Here is a 16535-nt window from a genome sequence, read left to right as displayed (position 1 = left end):
CTCTCTCTCTCTGTCTCCCTGTCTCTCCACTGTCTCTGTCTCTGTCTCTGTCTCTGTCTCTCTCTCAATTAAATAAATGGGCTTTATTGGCATGGGAAACATATGTTAACATTGCCAAAGCAAGTGAAGTAGATCATAAACAAAAGTGAAATTAACAATAATGAACAGTAAACATTACACTCACAGAAGTTCCAAACGAATAAAGACATTTCAAATGTCATATTACGTACAGTATATATACAGTGTTGTAACGATGTGCAAATGATTAAAGTACAAAAGGGAAAATAAATAAACATAAATATGGGTTGTATTTACAATGGTGTTTCTTGTGGCAACAGGTCACAAATCTTGCTGCTGTGACGGCACACTGTGGTATTTCACCCAGGAGATATGGGAGTTTATCAAAATAGCGTTTGTTTTCAAATTCTTTGTGGATCTGTGTAATCTGAGGGAAATATGTGTCTCTAATATGGTCATCATACATTTGGCAGGAAGTTAGGAAGTGCAGCTCAGTTTCCACCTCATTTTGTGGGTAGTGTGCACATACCCGGTCTTCTCTTGAGAGCCAGGTCTGCCTACGACGGCCTTTCTCAATAGCAAGGCTATGCTCACTGAGTCCGTACATAGTCAAAGCTTTCCTTAAGTTTGGGTCAGTCACAGTGGTCAAATATTCTGCCACTGTGTACTCTCTGTTTAGGCCCAAACATCATTCTAGTTTGCTCAGTTTTTGTGAATTCTTTCTCTGTCTCTCTTTCTCTCTCTATTTCTGGACAGTGTAAATCTGCTGTACTGAGTGCTAACTAGCAGATTGACAGAGTAAAGTTGAAAGTGGTGTCATCATCTTTCACTGTGATCTATAGACCTCAATTACAGATAGTGTCTGGGGTGTGTGTGTGTGTGTGTGTACAGAAGTCCTGTCATCTCCTCTCTCAGTGATCGACAGACCTCCGTTGCAAATCACATCGGGCTAATCTCATAGGTCCATCCCCCCTCACAGCCCCTTCTTCTACTCCTCTTCTTTCTACCCCCATTCCCTTTTCCACTCTCTCTCTTCTCTCTACTCCCTCTTCTCTCTCTTCTCTCTACTCTCTCTTCTCTCTCTCTTCTCTCTGTCTCTCTACTCCCTCTTCTCTCTCTTTCTCTACTCTCTCTCTTCTCTCTGTCTCTCTAATCTCTCTTCTCTCTCTCTCTCTACTCTCTCTTCTCTCTGTCTCTACTCTCTCTCTCTCTCTCTCTACTCTCTACTCTCTCTTCTCTCTCTCTCTCTCTCTCTCTCTACTCTCTCTTCTTTCTGTCTCTCTCTCGCTCTCTCTCTACTCTCTCTTCTCTCTCTCTTCTCTCTGTCTCTCTACTCCCTCTTCTCTCTCTTTCTCTACTCTCTCTCTTCTCTCTGTCTCTCTAATCTCTCTTCTCTCTCTCTCTCTTCTCTCTTCTCTCTACTCTCTCTTCTCTCTCTCTCTCTCTACTCTCTCTTCTCTCTGTCTCTCTCTCTCTCTCTCTACTCTCTCTTCTTTCTGTCTCTCTCTCGCTCTCTCTCTACTCTCTCTTCTCTCTCTCTTCTCTCTGTCTCTCTACTCCCTCTTCTCTCTCTTTCTCTACTCTCTCTCTTCTCTCTGTCTCTCTAATCTCTCTTCTCTCTCTCTCTCTTCTCTCTACTCTCTCTTCTCTCTCTCTCTCTACTCTCTCTTCTCTCTGTCTCTCTCTCTCTCTCTCTCTACTCTCTCTTCTTTCTGTCTCTCTCTCGCTCTCTCTCTACTCTCTCTTCTCTCTCTCTTCTCTCTGTCTCTCTACTCCCTCTTCTCTCTCTTTCTCTACTCTCTCTCTTCTCTATGTCTCTCTAATCTCTCTTCTCTCTCTCTCTCTTCTCTCTTCTCTCTACTCTCTCTTCTCTCTCTCTCTCTCTACTCTCTCTTCTCTCTGTCTCTCTCTCGCTCTCTCTCTGCTCTCTCTTCTCTCTCTCTACTCTCTCTTCTCTCTCTCTTTCTGTCTCTCTACTCTCTCTTCTCTCTACTCTCTCTTCTCTCTCTCTCTTCTCTCTGTCTCTCTACTCTCTCTTCTCTCTCTCTCTCTCTACTCTCTCTTCTCTCTCTTTCTCTCTCTCTCTACTCTCTCTCTCTCGGCCTTTTCTTCTCTCTCTTCTCTCTGTTAACATTGCCAAAGCAAGTGAGGTAGATAATATACAAAAGTGAAATAAACAATAAAAATAAACAGTAAACATTACACATACAGAAGTTTCAAAACAATAAAGACATTACAAATGTCATATTACGTACAGTATATATACAGTGTTGCAACGATGTACAAATGGTTAAGGGTACACAAGGGAAAATAAATAAGCATAAATATGGGTTGTATTTACAATGGTGTTTGTTCTTCACTGGTTGCCCTTTTCTTGTGGCAACAGGTCACAAATCTTGCTGCTGTGATGGCACACTGTGGAATTTCACCCAGTAGATATGGGAGTTTATCAAAATTGTGGTCACAGTGGTCAGGTATTCTGCCACTGTGTACTCTCTGTTTAGGGCCAAAGCATTCTAGTTTGCTCTGTTTTTTTTGTTAATTCTTTCCAATGTGTCAAGTAATTATCTTTTTGTTTTCTCATGATTTGGTTGGGTCTAATTGTGCTGTTGTCCTGGGGCTCTGTGGGGTGTGTTTGTGTTTGTCTCTCTCTCTCTCTTCTCTCTCTGTCTCTCTTTCATTCCACTCCACCCCCCTCGTTCCATCACTCCCTCCTACAGGGGATTTTATTTATACAGCCACATATCAAGATATCATTTTTTATTTTTGTATCGTTTTGACAATATCGTAATATTATTTTTGCGGTCGTTGTCTGTACCTGCATCAAAACAATATTATTCCTTCATAGCTTGTTCTTCGTCTTCTTTTTAAATAGGGAGCCAATTTTCTTCAGCACTTTTATTTTCATGACTGTCTCTTGTTCTTCTGCAGCAGACATATGGTGAGCAATATGTCGGAAACATTGAATCGCAATACAATCACAGTATCCAATCACAATACAATAAATCGTGAGATTCACAAAATATATCGTATCGACACCTAAGTATCAGGATAATATGGCTGGGAATTCCAGGCCCTACTCCTCCCACTCCCTTTTGCACCACCACCCTCCCTCCATCCTCTCCATCCCTCCATCCCCAACTCCTCCCCTCTCTGTCTTCCTCTTTCCTCCCCTCTCTGTCTTCCTCATTCTTCCTCTCTGCTTTCCTCTTTCCTCTCCTCTCTGTCTTCCTCTTTCCTCCCCTCTCTGTCCTCCTCTTTCTTCGCCTCTCTGTCTTCCTCTTTCCTCCCCTCTCTGTCTTCCTCATTCTTACTCTCTGCTTTCCTCTTTCCTCCCCTCTCTGTCCTCCTCTTTCTTCCCCTCTCTGTCTTCCTCTTTCCTCCCCTCTCTGTCTTCCTCATTCTTCCTCTCTGCTTTCCTCTTTCCTCCCCTCTCTGTCCTCCTCTTTCTTCTCCTCTCTATCTTCCTCTTTCCTCCCCTCTCTGTCCTCCTCTTTCTTCTCCTCTCTATCTTCCTCTTTCCTCCCCTCTCTGTCTTCCTCTTTCCACCCCTCTCTGTCTTCCTCTTTCTTCGCCTCTCTGTCTTCCTCTTTCCTCCCCTATCTGTCTTCCTCTTTCTTCCCCTCTCTGTCTTCCTCTGTCCTCCCCTCTCTGTCTTCCTCTTTCCTCCCCTCTCTGTCTTCCTCTTTCTTCCCCTCTCAGTCTTCCTCTTTCCTCCCCTCTCTGTCTTCCTCTTTCTTCCCCTCTCTGTCTTCCTCTTTCCTCCCCTCTCTGTCTTCCTCTTTCCTCCCCTCTCTGTCTTCCTCTTTCTTCCCCTCTCTATCTTCCTCATTCTTACTCTCTGCTTTCCTCTTTCCTCCCCTCTCTGTCCTCCTCTTTCTTCCCCTCTCTGTCTTCCTCTTTCCTCCCCTCTCTGTCTTCCTCATTCTTCCTCTCTGCTTTCCTCTTTCCTCCCCTCTCTGTCCTCCTCTTTCTTCTCCTCTCTATCTTCCTCTTTCCTCCCCTCTCTGTCCTCCTCTTTCTTCTCCTCTCTATCTTCCTCTTTCCTCCCCTCTCTGTCTTCCTCTTTCCACCCCTCTCTGTCTTCCTCTTTCTTCGCCTCTCTGTCTTCCTCTTTCCTCCCCTATCTGTCTTCCTCTTTCTTCCCCTCTCTGTCTTCCTCTGTCCTCCCCTCTCTGTCTTCCTCTTTCCTCCCCTCTCTGTCTTCCTCTTTCTTCCCCTCTCAGTCTTCCTCTTTCCTCCCCTCTCTGTCTTCCTCTTTCTTCCCCTCTCTGTCTTCCTCTTTCCTCCCCTCTCTGTCTTCCTCTTTCCTCCCCTCTCTGTCTTCCTCTTTCTTCCCCTCTCTGTCTGCGAGAGGTAGTTAAACTGTCACAGGGAGTTTGGCTGGCACCACCAATTCCATAATTCATCATGACAGCGACGTGAGCTGGAGAATCTACTCAGACATTTAAGACAAAGTCGATCCAACTCTCCCCAAAAGCCACCATGAAAGAGCTGTTGTCTCATTCACTTTGTTTCAGACGGATCTGTCTTTAAAAGGCCTTTCATTCCCATCACTTTATACATCATTAGGGATACTACCTCAAACTACAAACATGCACGCATGCACACACAGACATGTGTAACTAATTCAGTCCCATTCAAAATCCTAATGAAAATCTAATGTTAACCCTAACCCTAAATCTAACCCTAGCTCCTAACCCTAACCCTAAAACAAACCCTAGCTCCTAACCCTAACTCCTAACTCCTAACCCTAACCCTAACTCTAAACCTAGCTCCTAACCCTAAACCTAATTCTAACCCTAGCTCCTATTCTAACCCTAACACTAATTCTAAACTTAACCCTAGACCCCTTGGAACTTGAATTTTACCTTGTGGGGACTAACAAAATGTCCCCAGTTGGTCAAATGTTGTATAGTTAAGTATAGTTAAACACATCCACACACACACACACACACACACACACACACACACACACACACACACACACACACACACACACACACACACACACACACACACACACACACACACACACTGCCTCCAACCACAGTCACAGCTGAGTTCATAATGAATTCATGTCTTATATTAGACTACTATCATTATCTGTTCCGGCCTCCAGAAATCAATTTCTCTCACATTAGTGCTTGTTTGTCTCTGCAGATAAATCCCCTCTTACTTCATTTACCAGCTATGGAACGATTTTATAGTCTACTGTATGGAATTGGTCTGTTCAAGACAGTATCATTATACACAAACAAATGTAAAGCATTTGCACACACACACACACACACACACACACACACACACACACATACACACACACACACACACACACACACACACACACACACACACACACACACACACACACACACACATAGATCAATTCTTCCTTGACAGGCAACATGTTGCTGAGCAACTCTCAGTGGGAGGATGCAGAACCGCGTGAGTGTTTTTTTTCTCATGATTTGGTTGGGTCTAATTGTGCTGTTGTCCTGGGGCTCTGTAGGGTGTGTTTGTGTTTGTGAACAGAGCCCCAGGACCAGCTTGCTTAGGGGACTCTTCTCCAGATTCATCTCTCTGTCGGTGATGGCTTTGTTATGGGAGGTTTGGGAATCGCTTCCTTTTCGGGGGTTGTAGAATTTAACAGCTCTTTTCTGGACTTTGAAAATTAGTGGGTATCGGCCTAATTCTGCTCTGCAGACCTCACAACCATAAAGGACAATGGGTTCTATAACTGATTCAAGTTTTTTTAGCCAGATCCTAATTGATATGATGAATTTTATGTTCCTTTTGATGGCATAGATGGCCCTTCTTGCCTTGTCTCTCAGGTTGTTCACAGCTTTGGTGGCGCTGATGTTTAGGGCGAGGTATGTACAGTTTTTTTGTGAGCTCTAGGGCAACAGTGTCTAGATGGAATTTGTACTTGTGGTCCTGCAACTAGAGCATTTTTGGAACACCATTACTTTTGTCTTACTGAGATTTACTGTCAGGGCCCAGGTCTGTCAGGGCCCAGGTCTGGCAGAATCTGTGTAAAAGATTTGGGTGCTGCTGTAGGCCCTCCTTGGTTCAGGACAGAAGCACCAGATCATCAGCAAACAGCAGAAATTTGACCAGATTCATGTACAGTGAGGTCGGGTGCTGCAGACTCTCTCTCATGCTCTCGCTCTCTCTCTGTTTCTCTCTCTCTCTCTCTCTTTCTCTCTCTTTCTTTCCCTCCTCTCATCTCTATTTATATCCCTCCTCTCTCTGTTTCTCTCTCTTTCTCTCTCTCTCGCATTCTCTCTCTCTCTCTCTCTCTCTTTCTTTCCCTCCTCTCATCTCTGTTTATCTCCCTCCTCTCTCTGTTTCTCTCTCTCTATCTGTCTCTCGCACTCTCTCTCTCTCTCTCTTTCTCTCTCTCTCTGTTTCTCTCTCTCTCTCTCTCTCTCATTCTCTCTCTCTCTCTCTGTTTCTCTCTCTCTCTCTCTCTCTCTTTCTCTCTCTCTCATTCTCTCTCTCTCTCTCTCCCTCCTCTCACCCTCTCATCTCTGTTTATCTCCCTCCTCTTTCTGTTTCTCTCTCTCTCTGTCTCTCGCACTCTCTCTCTCTCCCTCCTCTCACCCTCTCCCTCTCTCATCGCTGTTTATCTCTGTCCTCCCTCTCTGTTTCTCTCTCCCCTCTCTCCCACTCTAGTACTCTCTCTCTTCTTTCTCTCTCTGTTTCTCTCCTCCTCCTCTCTCCCTCTCTCTCTGTCTCGCTATCTCTCTCTCAATTCAAAGGGCTTTATTGGCATGTGAAACATATGTTTACAATGCCAAAGAAAGTGAAATAGATACAAAAATAAAAAATACAATTATATCAACTTTTCTCCATAGTGTTATCAACTTCTCTCCATAGTGTTATCAACTTCTCTCCATAGTGTTATCAACTTCTCTCCATAGTGTTATCAACTTCTCTCCATAGTGTTATCAACTACTCTCCTTAGTGTTATCAACTTCCCTCCATAGTGTTATCAACTTCCCTCCATAGTGTTATCAACTTCTCTCCATAGTGTTATCAATTTCTCTCCATAGTGTTATCAACTTCTCTCCATAGTTAGTATTATCAACTTCTCTCCATAGTTAGTATTATCAACTTCTCTCCATATTTAGTGTTATCAATTTCTCTCCATAGTGTTATCAACTTCTCTCCATAGTGTTATCAACTTCTCTCCATATTTAGTGTTATCAACTTCTCTCCATAGTGTTATCAACTTCTCTCCATAGATAGTGTTATCAACTTCTCTCCATAGTGTTATCAACTTCTCTCCATAGTGTTATCAACTTCTCTCCATAGATAGTGTTATCAACTTCTCTCCATAGTTAGTGTTATCAACTTCCCTCCATAGTGTTATCAACTTCCCTCCATAGTGTTATCAACTTCTCTCCATAGTGTTATCAATTTCTCTCCATAGTGTTATCAACTTCTCTCCATAGTTAGTATTATCAACTTCTCTCCATAGTTAGTATTATCAACTTCTCTCCATATTTAGTGTTATCAATTTCTCTCCATAGTGTTATCAACTTCTCTCCATAGTGTTATCAACTTCTCTCCATATTTAGTGTTATCAACTTCTATCCATATTTATTGTTATCAACTTTTCTCCATAGTGTTATCAACTTCTCTCCATATTTAGTGTTATCAACTTCTCTCCATAGTGTTATCAACTTCTCTCCATAGATAGTGTTATCAACTTCTCTCCATAGTGTTATCAACTTCTCTCCATAGTGTTATCAACTTCTCTCCATAGATAGTGTTATCAACTTCTCTCCATAGTGTTATCAACTTCTCTCCATAGTGTTATCAACTTTTCTCCATAGTGTTATCAACTTCTCTCCATATTTAGTGTTATCAACTTCTCTCCATAGTGTTATCAACTTCTCTCCATAGATAGTGTTATCAACTTCTCTCCATAGTGTTATCAACTTCTCTCCATAGTGTTATCAACTTCTCTCCATAGATAGTGTTATCAACTTCTCTCCATAGTGTTATCAACTTCTCTCCATAGTGTTATCAACTTTTCTCCATAGTGTTATCAACTTCTCTCCATATTTAGTGTTATCAACTTCTCTCCATAGTGTTATCAACTTCTCTCCATAGATAGTGTTATCAACTTCTCTCCATAGTGTTATCAACTTCTCTCCATAGTGTTATCAACTTCTCTCCATAGATAGTGTTATCAACTTTTCTCCATAGTGTTATCAACTTCCCTCCATATTTATTGTTATCAACTTCTCTCCATATTTATTGTTATCAACTTCTCTCCATATTTATTTTTATCAACTTTTCTCCATAGTGTTATCAACTTCTCTCCATAGTGTTATCAACTTCTCTCCATATTTATTGTTATCAACTTCTCTCCATATTTAGTGTTATCAACTTCTCTCCATATTTAGTGTTATCAACTTCTCTCCATATTTATTGTTATCAACTTCTCTCCATATTTATTGTTATCAACTTCTCTCCATATTTATTGTTATCAACTTTTCTCCATAGTGTTATCAACTTCTCTCCATATTTATTGTTATCAACTTTTCTCCATAGTGTTATCCACTTCTCTCCATATTTATTGTTATCAACTTTTCTCCATAGTGTTATCAACTTCCCTCCATAGTGTTATCAACTTCTCTCCATATTTATTGTTATCAACTTCTCTCCATATTTAGTGTTATCAACTTCTCTCCATAGTGTTATCAACTTCTCTCCATATTTATTGTTATCAACTTCTCTCCATAGTGTTATCAACTTCCCTCCATAGTGTTATCAACTTCTCTCCATATTTATTGTTATCAACTTCTCTCCATAGTGTTATCAACTTCTCTCCATATTTAGTGTTATCAACTTCTCTCCATAGTGTTATCAACTTCTCTCCATATTTATTGTTATCAACTTCTCTCCATAGTGTTATCAACTTCCCTCCATAGTGTTATCAACTTCTCTCCATAGTGTTATCAACTTCTCTCCATATTTATTGTTATCAACTTCTCTCCATAGTGTTATCAACTTCCCTCCATAGTGTTATCAACTTCTCTCCATAGTGTTATCAACTTCTCTCCATAGTGTTATCAACTTCTCTCCATATTTATTGTTATCAACTTCTCTCCATATTTATTGTTATCAACTTCCCTCCATAGTGTTATCAACTTCTCTCCATAGTGTTATCAACTTCTCTCCATATTTAGTGTTATCAACTTCTCTCCATATTTAGTGTTATCAACTTCTCTCCATAGTGTTATCAACTTCTCTCCATATTGTTATCAACTTCTCTCCATATTTATTGTTATCAACTTCTCTCCATATTTAGTGTTACCAACTTCTCTCCATATTTAGTGTTATCAACTTCTCTCCATAGTGTTATCAACTTTTCTCCATAGTGTTATCAACTTCTCTCCATATTTATTTTTATCAACTTCTCTCCATATTGTTATCAACTTCTCTCCATAGTGTTATCAACTTCTCTCCATAGTGTTATCAACTTTTCTCCATAGTGTTATCAACTTCTCTCCATATTTATTGTTATCAACTTCTCTCCATAGTGTTATCAACTTCTCTCCATAGTGTTATCAACTTCTCTCCATAGTGTTATCAACTTCTCTCCATATTTAGTGTTATCAACTTCTCTCCATATTTAGTGTTATCAACTTCTCTCCATAGTGTTATCAACTTTTCTCCATAGTGTTATCAACTTCTCTCCATAGTGTTATCAACTTCTCTCCATATTTATTGTTATCAACTTCTCTCCATAGTGTTATCAACTTCTCTCCATAGTGTTATCAACTTTTCTCCATAGTGTTATCAACTTCTCTCCATATTTATTGTTATCAACTTCTCTCCATAGTGTTATCAACTTCTCACCATAGTTAGTATTATCAACTTCTCTCCATAGTGTTATCAACTTCTCTCCATAGTTAGTATTATCAACTTCTCTCCATAGTTAGTATTATCAACTTCTCTCCATAGTTAGTGTTATCAACTTACTTGTTCTGGTGCTTGGAGCCCTGGAGGTGTGCGTGGTACTGTTCAATGGAGTTCAACACAACACTACATACACTGCAGGAGTATCTGCTGCGGAGACCTGATGAGAGACAAACACACAGACGTGATCATCACTGTTGACATCAACATCACTGTTGTCGCCATCATCACCAATTTCATCCTCATCATCTTCCTCATTGTCGTTGTTGTCGTCGTCATCATCATCATTGTGAAGCATATCTAATGTATAAAGGAAGAATTGGGGGAGCCAGGCATGTGCAGCGCTTCTGAGATTGGTGTGTGCATGTGTGTGATGAAATGAATAGCGCAGGAACAGATGTGAGCTAATTAGACAGTTTGCAGGTGGTCGAGAATGAAGGGACAAAAATAGACAGAGGAAGAAGAGATGAAGAGAAAAAAAAGAGAGAGCGAGGGGGGGCAGAGAGAGATAGGGAGAGAATGAGTGTGATGAGATATAGATGGGTAGAGAGAGACAGGGGGGAAAGTGAAAAGGAAAGAGAGAGAGACAGATAGCGAGAGAGGGAGATAGAGACAGCGAGAGAGAGAGAGAGAGACACAGAGAGAGAGAGAGAGAGAGAGAGAGAGAGAGAGAGAGAGAGAGAGAGACAGCGAGAGAGAGATAGAGACAGTGAGAGGAAAAAAAAGAGAGCGAGGGGGGGCAGAGAGAGATAGGGAGAGAATGAGTGTGATGAGATATACAGTAGATGGGTAGAGAGAGAGAGAGTTTGAGTTTTTATAAAACCTTTATTTTTTACTCAAGTGTTAACATAAATAATGACACACTGCCTTTTCAGAAATGAAATAACAAAATGTAATTCCTAAACAAAAATAAATACATAACATATACATTCAACTTATTTCAGCAGCAAAAAATAATTTCCCCTCCTCTACAAAACAAAGCGCTCTTTCGTAGGCCCACTTCTCCTCAAATAATAGGAGATCTTTTACAGCTGAAAAGAACTCAAAATCTACTTTTATTCTTGCTTTCACTAAACCTTTAAAAACACATCTTACATCCTGCCCATATCCCGTTTCTATCTTATGTTTCCTACTCAGAAAAATTGACATCTTAGCTTGTCCCAAAATAAAATTTAACATTTGACATTTTCTTTTCTGTTGTTTACTATATTGAAACCCCAAAATAAAAACAGTGTTATTGAAAAACTCCCCTACAGCTTTAAACAAAGATTCCAACATTTCCAATAGCGGTTTTATCCTCTCACACTCCATAAAACAGTGAAAAATGGTTTCTCTTATATTACAAAAAGGACATCCATCTCTAACATCTGAGTTAATAACAGATACAAAAGCATTAACTGCAATGATGCCATGTAAAACCCTCCATTGCATATCACCAGTACCCTTTTGTAACGGTGGTTTGTACAGTGCTCTCCATGCTGGCTTTACCTTGTCATCAATGCCCAATTTTACCCTCCATGGAGTATCTTTTCTATTTTTCAATTTATCTTTATTCAACACCTTGACACACCCCCTATACAATTCCTTCCCATTCACCTCATCCAAACCCACCTCCTCCAACCCTCTCAAATCCAGCAATAACGCCTTTCTTTCTGACTCTGGGATATTTGGTGTAATCCCTAGTTTTGGAAATGAGACGTCTTCATCTTGCACCTTCTTCTTGTGGCTACTAAGCATATCCCATTCTTCCGCTGACAGAGCCTTCCTACAGCTCCCCAGCATTTGTCCGACAATCCTTTCCGACCTCATCCCCAAATGTTCTGCCACCCTTCTTCCATCCATTAAGGCGGGCCCAGCCATGGCCATTAACTGTCTTAAGGTGATGATTTTCCCCTTCACCAGAATCTTGGAGAAATGTGGAACAGCTGCAGTTGTACAGTCCAGTCTCGCCCCATACACCAGAGGTTCCTCCAACAGCCAATGCACTGACTCCGCTGAAGTTCTTCTGGACACCTTCATTATGCTCCACACTCTGAGAAGGCCTCTATAAAACGGAGGTACTCCCTCCCTAGAAATCTGACTACTATCAACCAGAAATAAAGCCTTCTTTAAACCTAATCCTCCAACCCTCTGTAATATAAGACCTGCCACCCCTCTCCACACCACATTTTCCGGTCCATAAAGCAGCCTTTGAATGAACTGAAACCGGAAAGCAGCAGCCCTACTAGCAAGATGTACAAGACCTTGTCCCCCCTCCTCTTTTGACAAATACAAAACACTTTGTGGAACCCAGTGATATTTATCCCAAAAGAAATCCACAATAATTGCCTGTATCTTAGCCAGAAGGCCAGATGGTGGTTCTAAAACTGACAACCGATGCCACAGTGCAGAGGCAATCACATTGTTAACTATAATAGTGCGCCCTCTATATGACATACGAGATAGTAACCAACGCCATCTCCTCATCCTCCCTTCCACCATTTCAACCACCCCACTCCAATTTTTTTCCATAGTCCCCTCATCTCCTAGATACACTCCAAGATACTTAAAACCTCCCTTACACCATTCCAGCCCCCCTGGCAAAGCCATGATCCCTCCAGACCATTCTCCAATCTGTAAAGCACAACTCTTTTCCCAATTTACCTTTGCAGAGGATATTCCCCTAAAACGATCAACCATTAGACTCAAACTATCCACCTCCGCTTGATTTTCCACTAGCACAACTACATCATCAGCATAGGCTGAAAGACGAATAGGAGGAATATCCTCTGAAAGGCACACCCCTGCAATGCGACTTCTAATGCTATTTAGTAGTGGCTCTATAGCAATAGCATATAACATCCCAGACATAGAACATCCCTGCCTAATACCTCTACACACTTTAAAAGGAGCACTCAAACCACCGTTAACTTTCAATACACTTTCAATGTCACCATATATCACCTTTATCATGGCAATAAAACCAGAGCTGAACCCAAACGCCTCAAACGTGTGCCATAAATATTGATGTTCAACTCGGTCAAATGCCTTTTCCTGATCAATTGAAATTAGACCAGCATCCAACCCAATAGCCTTAGAGACGTCCAAAAAATCACGAATCAGAGAAATGTTATCCCCTATCTGCCTGCCAGGAACACAGTAGGACTGATCCGTATGTATGATTTGCCCCATCACCTCCTTCAGCCTGTTGGACAAAGCCTTTGACAATATTTTATAATCAGTACACAATAAAGCCACCGGCCTCCAGTTCTTCACCTCCTTCAGGTCACCCTTTTTAGGCAGTAGGGTGAGGACAGCCCTTCTGCAGCTTATTGGTAGTAACCCTCCGGTTAAACTATCATTAGCTACTTCTAACCAATCCTCTCCCAACATAGCCCAAAAAGACTTAAAAAAGTCAACGGGAAGCCCATCAATGCCTGGTGCCCTTCCATTTTCCATGCCATTTAATGCAGTGTATAAATCCTGCAAAGACAATGGTTGCTCAAGCTCAACCTGAGCTTCTGCAGGCACCTTTGGGAGCCCATCAAAGAACTGCTGTGTCACTGTTTTGTCCTCTTTGTACTCACACTTGTAGAGCTCAGCATAGAACTCTACTGCCCTCTTTCTAATTTCACTAGGGCTAGTGAGCTCTTGTCCAACAGCTGATTTGAGACAATGAATAATTTTTCTTTGTCCATTCTTTTTCTCTAAACCAAAGAAAAATTTGGATGAGGCATCCATTTCAGATATGCCCTGAAATTTACTTCTCACCAATGCCCCCTGTGCTCTGATACCCAGCAGATCTGCCAATGCAGCTTTTCTCCTCTTGAGGGCCTGAGTATGGCCTCGATCTCCTGTGGTCTCAACCAACGTCATGAGTTCCACTATTTCAATCTCTAGGGCTTTCATTGATCTGGTGATATCCTTGGTGACATTCTCCGTGTATTGATTACAAAATTGTTGAATCTGGATTTTCCCTATATCCCACCATTGTTGAAGGGATACAAAACTGGTCTTTTGAGACCTCCACCTCTCCCAAAAAAAACTGAAACAATTCCTGAAGTGAGCATCACTCAATAAAGTTATATTAAAATGCCAGTATGCGCTTTTAGGTTTTACATCGTTAATGAACACCACCTCTGTTATTAAACAATGATCAGAAAATCCCACTGGAGTTATCACACTTGATTTACAGACCTGAGATTGATGCTCAAAAACATAAAACCTATCTAACCTGGCCATAGAGATGATGTTCTCTCTCACATGTGCCCAGGTGTACTGCCTTGTTCCTTCATGTTGACTCCGCCAAATATCACACAGTTCATTTGTTACAATAAGGCGTTTTAAAAACGTCCTTGAGGCTATATGAGGTTCTTGGTGATTTCTATCTAAATCGCTAACTGTGCAGTTAAAATCCCCAGCAATAAACAAATAATCTTCTTTGTTACATTTCTCAATGGTATTTGATAATGTCTCTAAAAAACATACCCTCTCAACTGTCACCACTGGGGCATATACATTTATCAGACACATATTGATGTTTTCATACCTTGCTCTAACTTTTAATAACCTCCCCTCAACTACCTCTTCAACCTCATATGACAAAGGCAAAAACCCTTTTGAGAACAAGATAACCACACCCCCACTTTTTGAGTTTTTATGACTACACACCACTGTCCCCCCCCACTCCTGTTGCCACATAACTTCATTTTCCAAATTACTATGCGTTTCTTGTAGAAAAATTATGTCACTTCCCTTTCCCCTCATTAACTCATACACCATGGCTCTTTTTTTAACATCTCTTGCCCCATTTACGTTTAAAGAAGAGATCTTAAAACTGCTCATGGATAAGAAAAAAATACAGAGGAAGATACAGCCACCACATCTCTTTACAGAGTTAAAACTGCAACTGAACTCTTTCATTTTCTTTAGAATTTGCATCACTTATTACTCTCGTGACCACTTTCTTGAGTCTAGCAATTTCAGGGCTTTTCAAACCTCCCCCTGTAATTTTTGACATCAGAAACTTTGCTGATTCAATAAACAATTCACGTTCAGGGAAAAAATCAGTTACATTGTAATCCTGCATATATTTCTTCCCTTTTGTCAACTTCAGAAATTGACGTATCTTCTCGATCCCATACCTCCCTTCCACCCCATCTATCTCACTATATTGTTGTGACGCGTCAGATGACTCACTCTCGCTATCCTCCCCAGAAGAAAACCCCATCTCTACAACCTGTTCATCTTCACCTGATTTATCCATCTCTACCTTTCTCTTAGAATTAGACCCTTCACCACCCCTTAAATTCTTCCTTTTACTCCTCGGTATTTTGAAAACATCCGCTTCTTTTTCCGTTATTTCAATCTCCTCTTGACCTCCAATTTCATTTTCCAGCACCACCTCAGCGACGGCAGTCGCAATCTCACCTAGTGTTTCCCCTCCCTCTTTGTTCTGATCTACCACAATTGCCCCCGTATCCACAATGCCTTCCTCTCCTACTTTTCCAACCACATCTGCCCACCTTCTCTCTTCCCCTACACCTGTAGTATTTTCATCCCTTCGCTGTGGTACGTTAGTTGCACCCGCACTAAAGCTACTACCAGGCTCAGCGCGTTCATTCTCGGGACAATTACGCACCAAATGCCCCTCTCTTCCACATCCAAAACATTTCATTGATTCAGTAGATGCATAAAAGACATAATCAAATCCATCAATCTTAAAACTAAACGCTAAATTCAGTTCATCTCCTTCCTTTTTTAAAATCATATGCACTTGTCTCCTATGAGACACGACATGTTTCAACAACGGAGATTTGCATCCAAAAAGAACCTTCTTTATTGTAGATACGATTTGACCATGGCGAGATAACTCTCGCTCTAACACTTCATCTCTAACAAATGGTGGCACGTTAGAAAGCATAACTTTCTTCGCAGGATTCATAAGCGGAAATACCGGCGTCTGTGTCTCCCGCAACACAACACCCCTCTCAACTATCTTATTCACCTTTTCAATTGAATCTAAGAATATCACTACAGCGCTATTCATCCTTGAGGCTGATTTAATGCTATCATACCCAATGATAGCACCCACAGCCAAGCTACATTCTTCCACTGAACACCCAGCCGCAGCAGGAATTTTTACTCCATGCCTCCGACTAAGTTTTTCAAACTCTACATTTCCGCGAGTGGCCATTGCAACCAGCCCCACCCGCTGGTTGTGCCCTCGCGAAAAACCAACCTCAAAGATCCCACCACCCCTATACGTGCTTAGTGATAGTTAAACAATATACCCTTAAAACAACTAAACTAATCAATATATATATATGTACATACCAAAACCCAATAGAGTGAAAAGAAATTCCATTCGTTCTCACAATCACTCCTGCTTGACGACTCACTCCCAGCATGCACTCCGAGAGAGAGAGAGAGAGAGAGAGAGAGAAGGGGGGAGGTGAAAAGGAAAGCGAGAGAGAGAGACAGTGAGAGACAAAGTGAGGATGAACGAGAGGATAAGAAAAGGGAGTGAGTGGAGAAAAATGAGCGAGCGGGAAAGAGAAAGTGAGAGCGGGGTTAATCGATCACTGGGTAAATGCTCT

The 16535-nt window shown here is 41.3% G+C and overlaps 1 protein-coding gene across 1 annotated transcript in view; it reads right to left on the bottom strand.

The window, feature by feature from the left end:
• Positions 1–16535, bottom strand: part of LOC110499334 (zinc finger matrin-type protein 4) — a 184901-nt gene that overhangs the window by 12151 nt on the left and 156215 nt on the right. The window contains exon 6 of the mRNA XM_036956195.1: positions 10021–10117. Coding sequence (XP_036812090.1) covers positions 10021–10117 — 97 coding nt within the window. The remainder of the gene's footprint in view (positions 1–10020; positions 10118–16535) is intronic.

This window comes from Oncorhynchus mykiss, chromosome 20 (assembly GCF_013265735.2).
Source record: "Oncorhynchus mykiss isolate Arlee chromosome 20, USDA_OmykA_1.1, whole genome shotgun sequence".
NCBI lineage: Eukaryota > Metazoa > Chordata > Actinopteri > Salmoniformes > Salmonidae > Oncorhynchus > Oncorhynchus mykiss.
The sequence above is the reverse complement of the archived record's forward strand: the minus strand, read 5'-3'. Positions and strand labels throughout refer to the sequence as shown.